General features: G+C 42.2%; 1 protein-coding gene across 6 annotated transcripts in view; it reads left to right on the top strand.

Annotated features, from left to right (window-relative positions):
• The window catches only part of Bend7 (BEN domain containing 7), an 87,663-nt gene that overhangs the window by 14,501 nt on the left and 57,266 nt on the right, over positions 1–15,896 (top strand). For all 6 annotated transcript variants that reach the window (XM_052728194.1, XM_052728198.1, XM_052728196.1 and 3 more), the window contains 2 exons: positions 11,486–11,788; positions 15,425–15,547. In XM_052728194.1, the coding sequence (XP_052584154.1) occupies positions 11,486–11,788; positions 15,425–15,547 (426 nt within the window). The remainder of the gene's footprint in view (positions 1–11,485; positions 11,789–15,424; positions 15,548–15,896) is intronic.

Raw genomic sequence — 15,896 nt, 5'->3', positions numbered from 1 at the left:
TTCAGTTGAGTGTTTTTTTGTTTGTTTGTTTGTTTTGTTTTTTCGAGACAGTGTTTCTCTGTGTAGCTTTGCGCCTCTCCTGGAACTCACTTGGTAGTCCAGGCTGGCCTCGAACTCACAGAGATCCGCCTGGCTCTGCCTCCCGAGTGCTGGGATTAAAGGCATGTGCCACCACCGCCCGGCCAGTTGAGTGTTTTTAAGGATTCCCGAGTGTGCGAACCAGTGGGTCTCTGTATCTGTGTGTGTTTCTTCTGTCTTTCCTTGCGCTCTTTTCCTTCTGTGTGTTAGTTTTTGCTTTATCTTATTATATTTTATTATCCCTTAGAAGTCTGTTTGTTTTCTAATGAGGGACAGAAAGGGGGTGGATCTGGATGGGAGGGATGGGGAGGAACTGGGAGGAGTAGAGGGAGGGGAAACCATAATCGGGATACATTATGTGAGGGGAAAAAAATCTGTTTTCAATAAAAGGAAAAGAAAGAAAGAAAGTGGCCTTTTAGCTGAGACCTAAAGATGGAACGTGTAGGTGGGGCTGGGCATTCAGAGAGATGATGGCCTAAGTAGAAGCTGAGACATGGAGGAGCTTCAGAACTGCTGGAAGCCCTTCACTGTAGTTAAAGCAGTGGCCTGCTGGCTGGATGTGACAGTCACTAATTAGATTCTGATTGAGTTGTTCTGAAGGGAGGCAGACATTGCCTATGGGATTCTAGTGTGCAGCTAGACCTGAATGCCCAGCCATAGACATCAGGGGAGAGGTGGCAGGAAGCAAGACTCCAGAAAGGAGCCAGGAGGCCAGAGAGGGAGGCTGGTGAGCCATGTCGGGGAGCGGGTGCTTCATCCTGAAGTTTCTGGTGTTTCACAGCAGCAGGGAGAATAATTAGATTTGCATTGTTGAAAGAGCCCACTAACGTCAGGGTGGAATAGATTCAAGAAAAATGGCACCGAGGCTTTTGGGTAGAAGCCTCAAGTAATGATAGGAATGGAGTTGTGGTAGTGATGGGGAAGCATCCTAAAGTAACTGAAAAATGACAAGAAACAGAACTTAATGATTCGATGACTGGAGGGGTAGGAGAGAAGAGGAATAGTTCTCCGGTTTCTGGCTTGGACAGCTGAGTTGGTACCATTTGCTAAGGATTGGAGATAGGGACAGTCATAGCAAAATAAAGCTATAAAGATTGATTTTGAGATGTCTAAGAGAGACTGTCTAATAGATGATTGAATATATGGGTCTGGGGCTCTGAAGTAAAGTCTGCACTGGAATTCTGTATACAGATGGTTAGTGGAGACCAGAGAGAATCAGTAACTCCAGAAAGAACATGAAGGGCAGGAAGATACCCTAACAGGTTTCTTGTAAAACTAATACATTAAAGACTGTTTTGCATACCAGTGGTTTTGACATAGAAATGGGTTGTGATATCAATTTAGTGGATTATCACCAGCACTGAGAACAATAACAGCAGCAGTAGTAGTAATAATAATAATTTATAAATAGAAAATATCAAAGTGCATTGCATGCAAGCATAATGAATTAATGAAATTCATGAAACTGTCATCATATTTGTGTGCGTGCTATCCATAATCTAGATTGTCATGGAAATGTGTTTCTTACTTGAACCATGGTCAGGAAGTTTGGAAGCTACTCATTTTAGCTACCATTGCTTAACTCTAGGGATTTCCTACTAGTCTCACTCATGGAAAGCTACCACCCTCCAGGTGCCTTTGGGTGCAAGGTTACTCGAATTCATGAGCTCTTTAAAGAAAAAGCCTGCAAATGAGACCTGTTTTCAGCATCATCTATGTTATTTACATCGAAAACAAAACTTCATGATAGCATGTGTACTTAACTTGCAATATTTTAAATTTTCTAATTACTAAAGAAATGTAATACAGCCAGTACTCAGTCATGTTCACATTTAACTGATCCATGATGTAGATACGGAAATTAACATCTTGGGAAACAGAGTTTGCACTTGTGTATTAGAGCTCTGTCAGAAGATTTCTGTACAGTAGATTAGAGGATCAGCATTTCAAATTATATTGAAAAGACTGTCTCTTTCCAAACAGTAAGTTATGAATATTTCATCTTTTACTGAATGAAGGCAAGGTTTTTATTTACGTTACTATAGGAATTCAGGAGCATCTCATTTTTATTGTTGCTTCTGTGTGTTTATTGTTGCTTTTGGTTTGTTTCGCCTTCACAGTGCTGGGAATTGGAGACAGCTCTTAATCTACAATCTTGTTATTTTTGTCCTATGTGTATTATCAGCTTTTTGCTATATGTGTCATAGAATCACTAACATAAGTACATTCAGATTCTACTTTTCCCAATAAAACATTTGTCTTTCATAAAAGTAACAGATTTATATGAATCAAGTTTCTAATTTAAAAAGAAATGTATGAGCCTCATTGTTCTTAGTCTGGAGTAGCACAGCCAAGTCAGACGCATAAAGGTGGCCCTATAAGGATTCCATGGTTACCATCATATGTTGACATAATGACGTGACCAAGGTACTAAGCTGCATCCAGATTATGTGACGGCAATTCCCTGAACGCTACACGTTGTGAACTTGGCACAGAGTTCCTTCTGCCTTTTATTATCTACTTGAGTGGGCTGGCATGTAGTGAAGCCCGTGGACCTAGAACCTGGCTACATCCAGTTCAGTTCTCTAACACTTCCTCCAGTTTCTCCTGAGGAAAGTGCAGATACAAAGTTGGAAACTCTCTGCTTATTCTTGGGCTGAGCAGGTGTGTCTGATTCTGCTGCCACTATACATCTCAGGATAACCATGCATGCTGTTTAATATATTTTAGATAATAATATCATGTTGTAATGACTAGAGATTGGACACTCCTGAAGAGAATACTTGCTAGAGGGCCTAGGACCTGGTTCTCAACCTTCCTAATGCTGTGACCCTTTAATACAGTTCCTCATGTTGTGGTGACCCCCAACCATAAAATCATTTTCATTACGACTTCATAACTAATTTTGCTACTGTTATTAATCATAATGTAAATATATGATATGTAGGATATACATCTGATATGCAACCCCCAAAGGGGTTGTAACCCACAGGTTGAGAACTCTTGGCCTACGCCATAGTAAAAGCTCTATAAAAAGTAGCTTTAACATTATTTCCCCTAAATACATACATATTCCTTTATAAAACACAGAACGTACATGGGATTTCAATGGAAGATGATCTCAAGCACATATTCCATGTGTTGCAAAATATACAACATCCCAGAACCTTCCTTTCCTGGCTTTCTTTGCTTCATTCCCTCACTACATCAGTCTTTTCTGCCTGACTCCATCATCATGTTTTCATTCCCAAAGCTATTGCTACCAGTTACCTTATACTTAGATACCAAGTGGGGGGGGGTTTAAATAATTTTTCTTCAAAAAAGCAATGCATATTTGAAAGTTCTTTTGAAAGGTAAAATTTGTGAAGTTGAAAATGGGGTAAAAAGTGAAAGATCCCATCACCATTGCACCCTCAATGTTAGTAATAATGTTTGTGGAAATACATGTCTGGAAATGTATATGTATTACCAGGAGGGAAAATGGAATTACTTCATCATGTGTTGCAATTTTTTTCACTTTACTAAATTTACATTTATTTTTCTCATAATTATTACTTACCTTAAACCAGCCAGGCAGTTGTAGGTCCTGGTTATCCAGTAATGAATGTGGTCATTATGAACATGGCCTTCATGGAGTTCATACATGCTTTCAGATTCTTATGCAATGGTCTGTTTCACTCCCTACTTATCTGTAATGACGTTCTATAAATGCTCCATCAATAACGTTTGGGTTGTCCCTAGTATTTCCTTAAGGAAATGATGCTACAGTGACTATCCTGTCAGCACTCTGTCATAGATGGTTGTTGAACTGTTTCTTGTAGGATTAATTCCTATAAGTGGGCTTGCCAAATTTCACTTCAAAAAGGTATTTTGTTTTGTTTTACCACATTATATACCTACCAGGAGCGTATTAAGATAGGTATACCCCTATTCAAAAATGGGCTTTCTGAGATGATATTTGCCAAATTAAAGGATAATGAATTTCACATTAATTTTCATTATATTAATCATCAGAGACATAAAAATGTAAATATTTAGCAAATCACGCATTCCTCTTGTGAATTATCTTTGTGTCATTTGTCTAGTTTTCAGTTTGGTGGAGCCCTCAAACATATGACAGCATATTTGGAGTCTAGATGCCCTTCCCAAAGTATCTGACTCACCAGTGTAATAATCTGTGACCCCTTTTGCCTCTTTCCTGTTCAGTGGCATTCAGACTATGCTGTGTGGAGCCCTTGGAGTTAGTTCTTGAGTGCCCTCCAAGGCCTTACAGGAAGCCGGGACCTAGCACAGCCTCTTCAGCAGAGCGCGCTCGTCTTTATGTATTGGGGTTTCACTAAAGACTGTGGTTTAAAAGAGGGTTCACTTAGAAAACCGTTGCTCTCTCCCGTCAGCTGCTGCTTCTCAGATCATGTTTTGCTGAGTTGGAACCTAAGTCTTGCATGTTCCTGGTAAGCACCCCTACCCCCACCCGAGGGATGCCTGTTGGGAGCCTCAATAATATTTGCACGTTAACATGAGCCTGGAATGAGGTGCTAATCTCAAGTCCTCTCATAGCAGAGCCTACTTCAAATTCCTTTTCTTCCAGTTCATTGGCTGAGATTTGTGGTGAGAAAGAACTGCACTGTAGACATGAGGAGCCTGTCTCTCTCTGCCCTTTCCTCACTACTAGCATTTGACAGCTTATAGCTTAGTCTCCCCCAAGACATGGTCCCTCACCAGCCTGTGCAGGTGTCTGAGAGGAAATAGTTAGGCCATTATACTATTTCTGTCAGCATACTGCTTCCCAATGATAAGCTCAACTTTTTTTGTATTTGCTTTAGCATGCCATTACCTGAAAAATGTGGGGAGTTTTAAGCACGTTTTTAAAAAGCACTCGGGGTGTTGTGCAGCCCTCGTCCCTATCTGGTTTCAGGACGTTTATCATCTCCAACAGGAAAGTATTCTCATTGTTGCCTCTTGTATAGTGGCTTCTGCGCACTGATGCTAGCTAGCACTTACGACCTGGAAAGGCCAGCCTCAGGACCATCCAGGGCCTCCTCTAGCCTGGAAGCTGTTTCTTCAGTCTGCTTTTCTCCTTGTTGATAAAGAGCAGTGTCCTACTCATAACACCCTTCGTGTATTTGAAGATAATTAAATCACTCAGTAACTATTACTTCTTAGTGAAACAACACAACTCCTTTAACCTCTTTTCTGCTGCTTTTAATCATTTTTTGTTGAGTTTTTCATTATTTCAGCCTCTTTAAGACAGAACTGGATACAACAGTATAATAAACACCCAAACAACAGTGAGCACAGTAAGATTATCACCAGCTACCCCTGACTCTGTCCTTTGGCTCTGCTAAAGCAAGTGAGTGGTGCATTCCATACTGGGATGGGGAGAGTGAGGAATGGAATTTGTTGATTGCCTCAAGATTGTGGAATTCAGAAGGAAAAGGTTTCACTCACCTTCTAGCTTAGAAACAAATGTAGTCATACCCCATTAATGTTTGAATGCGCATTTTGAGCTGTCTGCCTCCTATTACATACTAAGAGAAGATCCAGGTCCCTGGAAGGGGTCCAACAATCCCTGGGATTGTTAGTAGCCCTCAGGATTATCTGTCCAGAGAGGGCAGCCACCTGAGAACTAGGGCCAAAGTTTTGCCTCCTTGGTCAAGTTTACACGTTTGCATTCCCAGGTGCCTGCGTATTACCTGACTTTATCAAGACAAGGTTCTGGGGGCTGTGGTATAGCTCAGAGACCCAGCAGACTCTAAGGCTGTGACTTCAGTCCCCAGCACCACAAATAAGCAAACAGGGCTTTTGTAATTCTTTGGCTGCTGTTAATATCCATGCAGGTACACGAGCCAGAGACCTGGGAGTTATCTGTCATTGATTTTTCTTTGACATCCTTCCACCCCATCCCTCCCAGAAGCTCATCACTAAACCCTTTGGATTAAACTCCTTTAATGTCTTCTTTCCCTTTCCCACCCCTAATTGTGTCAAAAACTCATCTATGCAATCTTTAGCAATACTCACCCAGATTTCTCTCCACACATGAGTTTCACCATATCTTCCCAGGTTGTTTTTCTAAAGGACTTATCTGATCGTTTCTTATCTTTCTACTAAAAAGATGGTGAATTTAAGTTACCCAGTACAGTAACTCATTGTCTCCAGAGAAAGATTCTCCCTCGACCTGGCATGTAAGGCCGTCGGTGCCGATGGTGACCTCACTGTGCCTCCCCTCCCCTCCCCTGCCGTGTCTTTAGGACTATGAAACTCCTGGCACACAGAGCTGCTACTCACCACGAGTGGGCGGTGGCACATCTCTGTGGGCATCTTTCTGAGGCTAGAAGAGGGCGGTGTTCGCAGCCAGAGGAAAGCCAGTCTTGCTCTCCCCGCCCAGGGAGAATGAATTAATCCAGGGGACTGCAAAGAAAGCAGCATCTTGGGGAAGAATCGTGTCCCAGCTTCAGGAAGCAGACTGAAAATGTGCTCTGCAAATAGGCAGTCTGCTAACTGAAGTTCTAGGACACAGAAGAGAAGGGGTCACTGGGCCTGGGAGAACTGGGGACGGTTTTCAGAGCAACCAATCAGTACAAAAGGATTTGGGGAAAGATGTTGAGAAATTTGGAGGGGAGTGTCTTTCAGTTTGTACCCGGTGGTCTTTGTATCTCTGAGCCCCTGACAAATGTCTGTTGACTATAGTCAAGTGCCTTTTCACTCTGTCCTAGTGATATATTACTTGTTCACTACTTCGGTGTCGGCCTCTATTTCCACTAGGTCTCTTTCTGTTTTATAAGCCAGTTCCTTCAACTTCTTCAGAAAGGCCTAAAGAATGTCTACTGTATACTAGCACTTGGTGCCTTCATGAGAGAACAAGACACATGGAGGTGACGTATTATTATCTTTTTCTTGTAGTACCCAGAGTGAATAATTATGTCCTGTCAGGTGTAACCTGGCCAAATTAGAGAGAGTCTGTGTGGAGACTGCCATGTTGTCCTCTTACTTATCACATCCTGCATCACATGAATTTTTTATGTGAAGGAAAGTGATCTAATAGTCTTGACACTGAGTGAAGAGTAGAGTCAGCCTCTGCTGTTTTCTGGACCTTGTCTTCTCTGGTTACTCTCCACCTCACTTTGTTCAGACAGAATCTTTTACTGAACCTCCATTGAGCCTACTGACTCAGCTGGACTGGCTCACTAGTAAGCTCTCGGGACTCACCTGTCTGCCCCTCCCAACGCCAGCCCGGGAGTTACAGGTATATACCGCCGTGCTCAGCTTTTGTATGGGTCTGGGGATCTGAACTCGGGGCCTCACACTTGCATAGCAAGTACTTTTCTGACTGCGTTGTCTCATGGACTCCATTACTATATACTCTAAAAAGGAATTAAATTGAGGCCAACAAGACAGCCGCATGGCGTAGCGCAACCAGGAGGTGATTTCTTTGGTTTGTCTTTCCTAAGTAGAGTAGTCTCTTGGAGTTGAGTATAAGTGAAGATATACATGGGCTTGGAAAGCTATCAGGAGGTCACAGGTTTCCCTATAGAATCTTGTATCTCTAAATAGTACCTCGCTCCTGAGACTGTTTCTGATACCTGTTCACAGAAAAGACACTGATGTGTTAGACTCAGAAAGACGGAGTCAACCAGTACCTTAATCTCAACCTCTTACATACTTTCTACCATTTTTTTTAATCAAAGCACTTAGAATCCACTAGGATAGATTAGGCCCCTTTATCTGAAGATGCATGTCTCCTCCAGAAGCATTAGGTGTTTAATTAACATCTTGGAAACTATGAACTACCTGAACACTTTCTAGACTATTTCTACACACCTCTTAGGTTATTGTAGGTTATTATAGTTCAGTTCTAAGCCAAACCTTTATGATTCCAGAAACTCAAATAACTTGTTAATAGCCAATGGCAAGTCAGTGCAGTTGAGAAGTGAATCTAGATCTTCAGAAGCCCATCCTCATCTACCGTTCTACAGGCTAACACTTGTTGTCTGGGCACACGTGTCTCGGCCCATCTGTCTGCCTCCACTTTCTGGAGATTGACTCAGCTTTTCTGTGGTGCCTACTTTAGTCATGGGTCTCATTTCTGACCTTCAGCCCCATCTCTCCTGAATGTGCAAGCAAAGCTCTTTCGTTCTGTCTGCCAAAACTGCCTGTCCAAGAGTCCCAGGGTTTCCTTCACCCTGGGAACACTGTCAGAGACAACAGCTTTTCCTCACTTTTTCTCCAGACAATAAGAAGTATCCAGAGTCCATTCCTGAATGCCGAGCTGTCCACTAAGGAGCCCAACTTGCTTCTTCTAAGACGCTTCCCTCAGCCGGTCCTTTCCAGCCTTCCCTCTGGTCTCTTGACTAGTTTACGAAGAGTTCTGCAGTCGTGTGCAGTTCTGTTCTCTGTCCTCTAAAGCGCCTTCAGTCCTTGGACCTTGAACCCGCTTCCTTCCCAGCTCCCCTGCTTTCGCCATTCCCCTGGCACTTTGGGTTTTGGTTCTGCTCAGTTTTATCCTTCCTTTGGAAGGTGTTTTGACCTTCAGAGGTGCTGCCCGCCCCCAGGTCCTTCTGTGTGCTACCACCTTCTTCTTTCTTTACTCCGGGCTGCTTAGGATTCCGGACATCAGCAAAACCAAGGTTGTATTTTGTTGTATGCAAAACTTGAGTTGTATTTTCAGTCTTTTTTTTGGTTTTTGTTTTTTTTTTTTGAGACAGGGTTTCTCTGTGTAGCTTTGCGCCTTTCCTGGAATTCACTTGGTACCCCAGGCTGGCCTTAAACTCACCAAGATCCGCCTGGCTCTGCCTCCCTAGTGCTGGGATTAAAGGCATTCGCCACCACTGCCCGGCTTATTTTCAGTCTTAATCTTTACAGGCCCAAGTTGTAGAACTGTGAAACTAAATCATGACAAAGCATCTTTGCCCTGACTTGGTTCCAGAATCCTCATGATTTCCTCCCACCCCCATGGTAGCACTTTATCATAGAATGCTAGCCTCCAAACACAGGTGAACCTTGGTCAAGAAGCATCTCTCTTCCTGTTATGTATAGGGTTAGTGCCGAAAGGTGGCCTGGCACTCGCTCAAGAACCTGTTAGCCTAGCTAGCCTCCTTTCCCGGGAGTCACAAATGAAAGGAAAGGCAGCAGCTAGCTTGTGCCCGTGGAGGCCGGCCTGTGCACAGCTTCTAGTACTTCATGGCCAGTCTGAGCAAAGGGGCCAAGAGTGGAAACACGGGGAAAGGTGCTTCCTCCTGCTGAGGGTGTGCTGTTAGGTGGCCGGGAAAGCCAGTGTCCAACACTGAGAGTCTACGTTTGCCAGTAGTCTGTTTCCAGAATTCCTCTGGGAGCTCTTCCAGACACACCCTGCTCCACAGACATAGTGAGAATGGTATAAATTTCGTTGATTCTGCATTATTTAAATCGTGCTTGGTCATTCATTCTCATAAAATGTGGAATGTGATTTATTGTTTCTGAATTATAATTTTGCTGGAGTTTGAAATAGAAAAAAATTTATAACGAATTAAGATATTTCTCCTCTCAATCATATGTTATCACATAATAATATAAATTTAGGAATTTTTCCTGCATTCTGTTCAATATGAAAGGCAGAATTAATATTTTTATCACCATTTTTAAAATCGAAGGGGCTAGGGTGCTTGCAGTAGAGCTCATGTTTAGCATGAGTTGATCCCCAGGCTCCACCCCCCCAAATTTTGAAGTTACGTATTTCAGAATAGCTTATAAAATTTCCTTGCACAACATTTGGTAATAAAATACATTAATGAACTGAGTATCTAACTAGATACTGCAGAGTGCATAGGTTTTTCTGAAACCACCAGGTTCTACCTGAAAAATTTGGTTTATATGATTCATTAAAACATCATTATATGTTTATTTGTGATACTACACTTTTCCTAATAGTTTCTTCTGTCTTTTTCTTCTCCTCACGTTTTAAATTTCAAGCATTTATTAGGCTGTGAAGTATGTAGTATGGAATAAGACTTTCAATGCTTATGTTAGAAAAAAGCACACTTCATTTCTGAGAGGATGCTTGTCACTGCACAGTTGAAGGTCACAGAGACCGGGCAGGTAGCACGGTGGTGTAGCATGCATCCAGCATGGAGCAGGCCCTGGCTTTCCTCCAGCACCACAGGAAAGGAGAGAAGACAGTGTGTCTGTAGCAGCTTGAAATATCTGTACAATTTTAAAATTGTGTTTATTAAATATAAGTATAGCATAGAGATAGCTTAGTTTTTTGTTTTGTTTTGTTTGGGGTGGAGGAAGGATCTAATGTAACTCTGGCTAGCCTGGAACTGGCTATGTAGACCAGGCTGGCCTCTAACTCACAGATCTACCAGCCTCTGCCTTCTGAATGCTGGGATTAAGGGCGTGCACCACCACACCCAGCTGAAGTGCCTGGGTTAAAAAAAATTAAAACATTCCTTGAGGGGGAAAAGATTCTTAATAAAAAGAAGTTGAAATTCAAAAAACAGATCTGGAGACTATTTGCACAATAATGTAAATATGTGTTCCTGAACTGTAAACTTGGAAGTAGTTAAGATGGTGAATTTTAGAACATACACATTTTTTCACTTACAAAAGAAGTCAGTGTAAGTGACATGAAGTTTAGAAACAGTGGTTACCTTTTGCACAAAGTTCCCAGTTGGCACTGAGAGGGATGTGCATTGGATTTGGGTTGGAGAGTCCAGCGTGATGAATTGGGTTTCTAACAGAAGGCAGAGCAGAGAGGCTGCACTTCCCTTCTCAGGCTGATACAACCAGTATTTAGAGCAGGGATCCGTGCAACAGCCTCATTCCGGAGAAGCAAAGACCTCCCTGCTTGCTATGCTGGCCCTCAGTGTTTCCGTCTCCCATTATCTCCTATGAAGGCAATGTTGCCACCAACAGTATACCATCCTAGAAAATACCTGCTTTAAACAACTCTGCTTCCAGCCTTCTTTGTTTTGACCTCTGCTCACTGAGGCTGACAGATAAGGGTCCGGAGAAGTTACTGGTTCCCTACCTGCCATCGATTTCAGTTACACACAGATGGCTGTGGTTGAGCCTGCTGGCTCCATCTTCGGTCTTCTGTCTGAGCTTTTTTCCCTATGAACCCTTACTCCTAACATACTTCCAAAGAGGACATTGAAAGTTGGTTTCTGTTCATACACTAAAGAAAGCTTTTTCTCATCGTGAACCTGGTGAGAAAGTCATTTAATGACATGAGATGTGTCAGGACCGTAATCTTTAGGCCATAGCCAGTTTTCCTTCCTTTCCACTTTGTGAATTATTTAAGAGTATGGGATCAGTCTTCTTTCCTATTTCCGAAGAAGTACTGTTTGCTTTGGAGATTATGGCCGTGGACTATTGGTGTTTTCTCTCTTCTGCTGAGTTATAGTGCTAACTTTGACCCTGTTTCCATTAGGAGATGAAAACATGGAAATTAAAAAACAGATTACAGGGATGAGAAGATTGCTGAACGACAGCACTGGCAGGATATACCAGCGTGTTGGCAAAGAAGGAGAAAAACTCAAAGAAGAGCCCCAGGATATGGAGTTAGTCTGGCCTCAGCGTCTGAACTCCGCTGCCGAGGCCCCGCAGGGCCTCCACCCTCCTTCACGTGGGGCATGGAATGAACTACCAACCCAAAGCGGGCAGTTCTCAGGGCAGTATGGTACCCGTTCTAGAACCTTCCAGAATCAGCCCCACACCTCTGCAAGTTCCAATGGTATGATTGTCCAACATTCAGAATATCCTTGTGGGCAGGTATCCTGGCTTGTTTCATTCCTAAATATTGAGTTTGTTCTTGGAGATCGATTTATGAAGGCCTCCCTTAGTCACCCACCTCACTGGGTTCTTTTTACTTTCTTTGTGTGGGACTGAGGATCTCACATAGCTAGGCAAGTATTCTTCTACTCATCAGCAGCTCCACTCCTTTGCCGTGTTGTTTTAAGAGGCAGAAGGGGAAGGTGTAAAGAGAAAGTCTTAAGTGCATAAGAGCTCCAGACTTGACAGGAAAGTCAGCGGGTCTGTGCTGAATAAAGGCAGGCTCCTAGTAGAGTTTTAATGAAGTAAGAATTCTTACCCGCCAGGACACAGACAGGGTTGTCACCAGAGACTGGACATTAATGCAGCAGCAGCTCCTGTTAGCACTAATAGAAGCTTCCTGGTCCTGTGTTGTGTTACTAAGGCATGCTCTTGCTTATCCCTTCACTTCACGTCATCATCGGGAGAGTCCTAGTTAGAGAGGCCTCACAGCTCACTCTTGTAAAAGCCCTGTCCTTTACCTGTATTCCAACGCTGAAACTCATCCCTTTAAAGTAGTGTTTCTCAACCTGTGAGTCATGGCCCCTGTGGGGGAGGTTGAAGGACCCTTTCACAGGGGTTACCTAAGACCACTGGGAAACATGTATACTTAAATTACAATTTATAACAGTAGCAAAATTACAGTTATGAAGTAGCAACAAAATAATTTTATGGTTGGGGGTCTCCACAACATGAGGAACTGTATTAAAGGGTTGCAGCATTAGGAAGGTTGAGAACCACTGCTCTAAGGTAAAATTTCTTTAAAATCCCTGATTTAGTTAAGTAGGGAGTGGGGGTTCCAAAATTTTTCAAAGCTTAAAGGAAATAATTGATGTTTTTCTTGGTAATATTAATTTCTCATCTAGTGACATTGGATGTTACTTGCTTTATAAATTATGTATGGATGTGCAGATCTATAGTTTACACAGAGAACAAAGGAAAAATAAGGCATTTCAGATTCCTTGAAAAGTTAAGGATTTTCTACCCTTCGTTTTCATTTTATGATATCCTCTGGTATAAGGAAAATGTTTTGATTTTTTTTTTCCTTAAACACAATTCACAGTAACCAGTTCAGGGAACTGAGAAGCCATCCTGAGACACTGATGAGACAGTAGGGGACCCTAGAGCTGTACGGTGTCTTCTCTTCTCAGTATTCCGTAGGCAAGTATCAAGTTCACATGCTGGCAGACTTCCAGGCTCGAGGACAGTCGCTCCTTAAAGCCTCCTCCATAAAAATTAAAAGGCAGTTCTCTTTAAAATTGGAAAATGATTTATAATGAGCTGAGAAGGGCTCGTTTTGTCCTCTAAAAATCATAAAGATAGTGCTCAGGTTAGTGCCTAGGAATATTCTGTAAAAAAGCCCTCTTCACTCTACTGCCAATACAAGAAAAAGGGGGTCCTTGGGGTATACAGTAAGTGTGATCCTCCCGCATCAGTGATTTTGGGGTAACATTCTACTCACCAATATACAAGAATGTTGGATTTACTTTAGAGACGGTTACTAATATTAAAAGTTAACCAAAAATTCCTCCAAATCAGAGTCAAAATAGATCATTCATGTTTCTTGCTTGTATCATTTCAGTAAAAATATGTTATACAAGGGACTGAAGAGAGAGTTCAGGTTGTTAAAATGTCTGTCACGTAGTGTGGAGACCTGAGTTCAAATCCTCAGAACCCACATAAAATCCAGATGCAGCTTCTGTAATCCCAGCACTAGCAGGATGAAGTCAGAAAGAACAGACTGGCCACTCAGTCTGAGCAGATCAGTGTGCTCCAAGTTCATTGAGAGACCCTGTTTCAGAAAACTGTGGGGAGAGTTCAGGGAAGACAGCTGACATCAACCTCTACCCTCCACACACCCACATGCATGCTCATATGATTTTGTATATATACTCATGCACATACCATGCACACATAGACATATAAACGTTTTATACAGTTGGCCTTTGAATAACATATGTTGGGATTATGCACGTCTGCCTGTAGGAAGCTGTTTTGTAGAGATTTGCAACAGTTTGTGCAAATTCTCACATGGACCTCAGAGCCTAGAGAGAGTAAAAAATTATGGGAAAGTTGGACATGTCATCAATGCATAAAATATGTAGATAATATCATTTATTGTTTACTATTATCATTTACTACCAAAATACATACACCTCTTATTTAAAAAAAATCAAGATTTATTACAACTTAGGCACACAAACTCTATAGACTATTCATGATGTGATTTGCAGTTAAGAGAAATGTAAACAAATGTAAATTTTTCAGCTACCTCCTGTTACCACTGTGGGGAATTAAAAGTGGAGTGGGATCTTCAGCTTCACTTGAGGCTCTGCCCTGCCACCTCCTAGAGCTGCTCAAGGGTCACTAGGATACAGCTATGACTGCCATGTGTTTCTTTGGGATAGTTGGTAATACTAAAGTTGGGCCACCTCTCTTTGCTAGCATTTGAATGTTAATACTTGCACTGCTGCAGAAGTAACCTTTAATTCTTTTGTGGTTTTGCTGTGGTAAACTTCAGTATCTACAAATAATGAGTATTATAGGAGTTGGATTATAGCCAATATATAAAACACAGAATTGGAACAAAACCTTAGAACTTGACCTTCCCTGCCTGTTGGAAACTTAAGTAGCTGCCCCTTAGACTGCCCCAGTTCATGGTCAATAACCTGGGGCTGGAGAGATCCAGCTGCGGAGCTTTTTTCCAAATGTGCTGTTTTAGTTCACAAACAATGGGGAAATACTTGTGCATATACAGGGCAAACAGAGGAGAGTAGCTTTGTTAAGGAAAATACATTCAATTTAAACAGTGGGAAGGAGACTGGTAATGGAGATTGTAAGAAGCAGGGTGGAGAAAAGAGGGATACTCCTTCAAGAAGAAAAGCAACCTACAGACACCTCAGAGCTTTCAGGCCCTCCCACCTGCCTCCTGCTTCTCTCCACCCCAGCCAGAGAATATTGCAGAAGTTCTTGTGTAGCCACAGCTCTTCGCTGTTGACATGGCAGGCCGACCAGTAAGACTAGTTTCCGTTAGGCTGCTTTGGTTCTTAATGTGAACTTGGTAACATGCATGCTAACAGTGGTTTTTGTGAGGCTGATGCAGACCTGGGACTTTCTGGTTTTGCTTTTACTGTTTGAGAAGGTAGCATGAGGGCTGGAGAGATGGCCCAGCCATCTAAGGCTAGGCTCACAACCAGAAATGTAAGAGAAAGTCGCATGAGTGTTTATCACGACTTTTCAGAGTGTTGTTCTCCAAGATGAACTGGCCTCGCAGTAGACAGGCCTGCCTTGGCGCAGAGCATTGTGGGCCTGTGTTCACACAGACCTTGCTATCTGTGACACAGCATGCTCCTTACAAACAGAAGGCTGGATAATTAGATAAAGTCAGACCCCCGAATTCAGGTTGTGAAAATTACTAGGTACATTTTCTTCTGGCACAGTTTGATGATAATTGTACATACTTCAAAATCCTGTCAAGATACGTTTTTTTTTTTCTTTTCTTTATAATTATTTTTTTTTGCATGCTTTGGAAGTATATCATTTTTTCTTTCATGCTTAGGAGAACTTCCAGGGGTGAATTCATCAGCTGGATCCAACTGTTGTACTTGTAACTGCCAGTCAACGTTGCAGGCCATTCTCCAAGAACTCAAGACCATGAGGAAATTAATGCAGTTTCAAGCAGGTACAAAGCTCAGCCCTCCAAATGCATCCTTTGATTGTGAGTGTGGAGCTGACATCTTCAGTTGTGTGCATTGTCCTTTTGTCCCACACTCCTCCCCTCTTGCTGTCTTGCTGTGCCTTTTCAACTATTCATTTTCTCAACTTTTTCAACAACCTGTGATTTTGTCTTACTTTATTTTTTTAGCAAATCAAACAAATTTTGTTATTGCCCCTAATACTGCTGTCAGGCTTATACACATGAACTCAGCGTACTTCATCCCATGATCTCCCGGTACTTCACAAATGCCAGTTAATTAAATTTTGGAATATCTTATGTGAAAGAGCCCTTCAGGAAATACAAGCTTCCCTGT

This window comes from Peromyscus californicus, unplaced genomic scaffold (genome assembly GCF_007827085.1).
Source record: "Peromyscus californicus insignis strain IS unplaced genomic scaffold, ASM782708v3 Scaffold_8__1_contigs__length_139910024, whole genome shotgun sequence".
Lineage (NCBI taxonomy): Eukaryota > Metazoa > Chordata > Mammalia > Rodentia > Cricetidae > Peromyscus > Peromyscus californicus.
The sequence above is the reverse complement of the archived record's forward strand: the minus strand, read 5'-3'. Positions and strand labels throughout refer to the sequence as shown.